General features: G+C 36.6%; 1 protein-coding gene across 1 annotated transcript; it reads right to left on the reverse strand.

Moving 5' to 3' along the window:
- Nucleotides 1-961: 961 nt before the first annotated feature.
- Nucleotides 962-2,380, reverse strand: LOC122601304 (tetrahydrocannabinolic acid synthase-like). The gene has a single exon (XM_043774071.1). The coding sequence runs from the start codon at nucleotides 2,378-2,380 to the stop codon at nucleotides 962-964; it is 1,419 nt and encodes a 472-aa protein (XP_043630006.1).
- Nucleotides 2,381-3,449: the final 1,069 nt, after the last annotated feature.

The raw sequence follows: 3,449 nt of genomic DNA on the forward strand, positions 1-3,449 counted from the left end.
TACAAAACCTAACAACTTTCAATATTTATTTATCAAAATCATGTCAAGTTATGAACAAAAGTACATATATAACAAATCACATATATTAATATCACATACTAAAATAAATGAGAATAGAAAAATAAAAATATAGATATGATATCAATTAGGGTTAAGTCATTGGATGACCATCGTACTTTCCTTCTTTTACATGGTTGCCTATCAAACCAGAAAACTAAGCTGTATGACCAACATACTTTTCAAAGTTGTACACGGTTGACCAAAAGTTTACCTTTTTACCGGTTACATTATTTTTTATGACTTGGCAATGACGTCGCAATTTGAAAAGTCACTGGATGACCATCGTACTTACTTCTTGTACATGGTTGTCCATCAAACCAGAAAACTAAGCTTAATTTGAAAAATAATGTAACCAGTAAAAAGGTAAATTTTTGGTCAACCGTGTATAAATTTGAAAAGTATGTTGGTCATACAACTTAATTTTCCGGTTTGATGGGCAACCATGTACAAGAAGGAAAATACGATGGTCATGCAATGAATTAACCCCTAAAAGAAAATACGTTTAACTGGCTATCACCGGTCAACCAGTCAACTTTTGGTCAACCGTGTACAAATTTGAAAAGTATGTTGGTCATAAAGCTTAGTTTTCCGGTTTGATGGGCAACCATGTAGAAGAAGGAAAGTACTATGATCATCTAGTGACTTAACCTTATCAATTAATGAAAATTTGACCTGGGTTAGGCTATGTAAAGCAAATTTTTAAAAAGATTGTAATAAAAAAGGCTAACTTACATACCTTTATACATCTAATTTGTTAAAAGATGGTTGTTTGATTTATTGATTTAAAGAGTACAAACCGATGACATTTTTTTTTTTTGACTTTCTAAACATGTTGTAAAAGTCAATGTAAATTATTTCAAACTAGAAAAAGAAAAAAATAAATAATAGCTTCAAATCACATTTATGGGAGAGATTTTGAGAAGACCGGGATACTTTGTGGGTGTCTAAAAAAATTATCTGGATCAACTATGTCTTTGATGCGAATCAACTTTTCAAAGTTGCATCTCTTCCAGTACCTTTCGCCCCATTTACTAGCTTCTTCATAATTATCAGTTCCCACACCCAAATCAAGATCATTATAATTCGAGTACGCCTCCCTTGGGTTCTTTGACACATAAGGCGTTATATACTCATTTAAGCTTCTCAGCCAATTTATACGCCGAAGTGATTCTGGGGTACTATCGGATATTTGATCGTTAAAATTAACCTGTTGATGAAATTGGTACAACACCCTAGCTCTATGAGGATATGGAATTGCTGTCTCTGAATACTCATCATTCTTCCCACCAAAAGAGTGCATGAATAGAATCTCTGATCCGTCGTTTTCAAAGATCTTTTTCCATATCCTTTTGAGTCCGGTTATTGGGATTGGTGTTTTGACATAGTCTAGTTTGTTTTTGCCATTTAGAACAAATGTGGAAGACCGGGTTAGAAGAATCTCCGGCGAGGTGTTGCTTGTATAACCTCCAAATACAAGGGAGGCTTGAACCATTCTCATTTCTTCACAAATTTCTCGCGTGACATTCAGTTCCGGGAACTTTTTATCTAGCAATAGAAGCAATGTGTCAATTTTGCCGTAATAAATTCCATTGAATATCGTATTAATGGTCTTTTTGGTACTGTTTGTTATATCTACGCTAGATATTGTAACTCTTATGCTTAAATTTTTATCAATACTTGGTACAACGTATTGAAATTTATGCAAAACTTCTGTCGCATCTTCTTCCAAAGTTTTGCTAACGGAGAAAACAGTTACTAACTTTGGCACACGAACCAACCTCAGCTTCCAAGCAAGAACTATTCCGAAACTTGATGCACCACCACCACGAATAGCCCAAAACAAATCTTTGCCCATTGACAATTTATCAAGAATATTTCCATTGACATCCATGAACCGAACATCCACAACATTATCAGCACCAGTACCATACTTTCTAATCATGTGTCCATAGCCGCCGCCACTCAAGAACCCACTAATACCCACTGTGGGACAAACACCAGCAGGGAAATACAATGTATCAGTTTTTTTAGATATAGCGTAATACACTTCACCAAGTACAGCGCCACTCTGGACCCAAGCGATCCTATTTGCAACATTAACGTCTACTGATCTCATATTATTAAGATCAAGCATAACAAATGGAACATCAGCTGTGGACGAAAGGCCCTCTAAGTCATGGCCTCCACACCTGATTCTCATCTCGTATCCGTGTTTCTTGCTGCATAAAAGAGTAGTTCTGATCTGGGATTCGTCGACAGGAGTGACAACAACCGACGGTTTGGAAGTGGAAGATTTAATGAATCTAAGACCAATCTCCATACCTTCAGTCTCTCAAACTGAGCTAATTCATCTTGCATTGCTTTAACCCACTCTGGATCACAAAGAGCTTCAGAGACTGTTTTGGGTTCGATGTTACTCAGTGAAAGTGCAACAAGACACTCATTGACTGTAGTACGGGTAGAAACACCAGCTTGTGGATCTCCGATGATCTGTTCTGTAGGATGATCTTCGCGCATACGCGACCACTTGTTGTCATGAGGAAGAGGATCTTGTTGATGAATGTCAACATTATCATCATTAAATCCAGAGTTCTGTTGAGAAATGGAATCGTAGCTCGGAAGAACTCTTTCCTCAAAATTTGGATGATCAAAATCCAGTGGTACATACACATTTGGAGTATTTGATGGATTTGTTGTTTGGGTGATTTGAGAAGGTTGTTCTTGAACATTCTTTTGAAAATAAATATCACTTGGAGATGATTCTTCTTGCTCTGAAGAATTTGAAGATGATTCACGATTGTTGTTAGGAACTGGTTCATTTGTTTGAATAGGATCATTGTTCGGAATTGGTCCATTGATGACTTGAGGTTCCTTTTCTTGAATCGGTTTTGAATTGTAGAATTCTTCGAAAAGAATATCTAGCTCTTCACTTGTTGGAGTTGGATATTTCTTGAACTTTGAAGCTAAGGTTGACGTCCTTGAGGAAGCACTTGGAGTACTTGGATCACTAATTGTTGGTAGCAAACTTTCTTGTTCAAATATCATGCCAGACATCTCGTCAAACCAAACATTCATGGTTTCTTGAATCGTGTTTGTTCGACGATTAAAGATGCGATATGCAATCGATGTCTTTGAGTAACCAACAAAGTAACCTTCGTCACCTTTTCTTTCAAACTTTCCAACATTTTCCCGATCATTCAAGGTATAACAGACACACCCAAAAATATGGAAGTAATTGATGTTGGGTTTGTGTTTGTTAATAACCTCATAAGGAGTCTTCTCATGACGCTAATTGATGATGGACCGATTTTGAGTGTGACAGGCAGTGTCAACAGCTTCAGCCCACATATTTGATGGTAACTTGGAATAAGCAAGCATTGTCCTTGCTG

Source organism: Erigeron canadensis, chromosome 5 (genome assembly GCF_010389155.1).
Source record: "Erigeron canadensis isolate Cc75 chromosome 5, C_canadensis_v1, whole genome shotgun sequence".
NCBI classification, from domain to species: Eukaryota; Viridiplantae; Streptophyta; class Magnoliopsida; order Asterales; family Asteraceae; genus Erigeron; species Erigeron canadensis.

Coding starts and splice junctions, on each gene's coding strand:
- LOC122601304 (XM_043774071.1), bottom strand. CDS start 2,380: ATGGAGATTGGTCTTAGATTCATTAAATCTTCCACTTCCAAACCGTCG.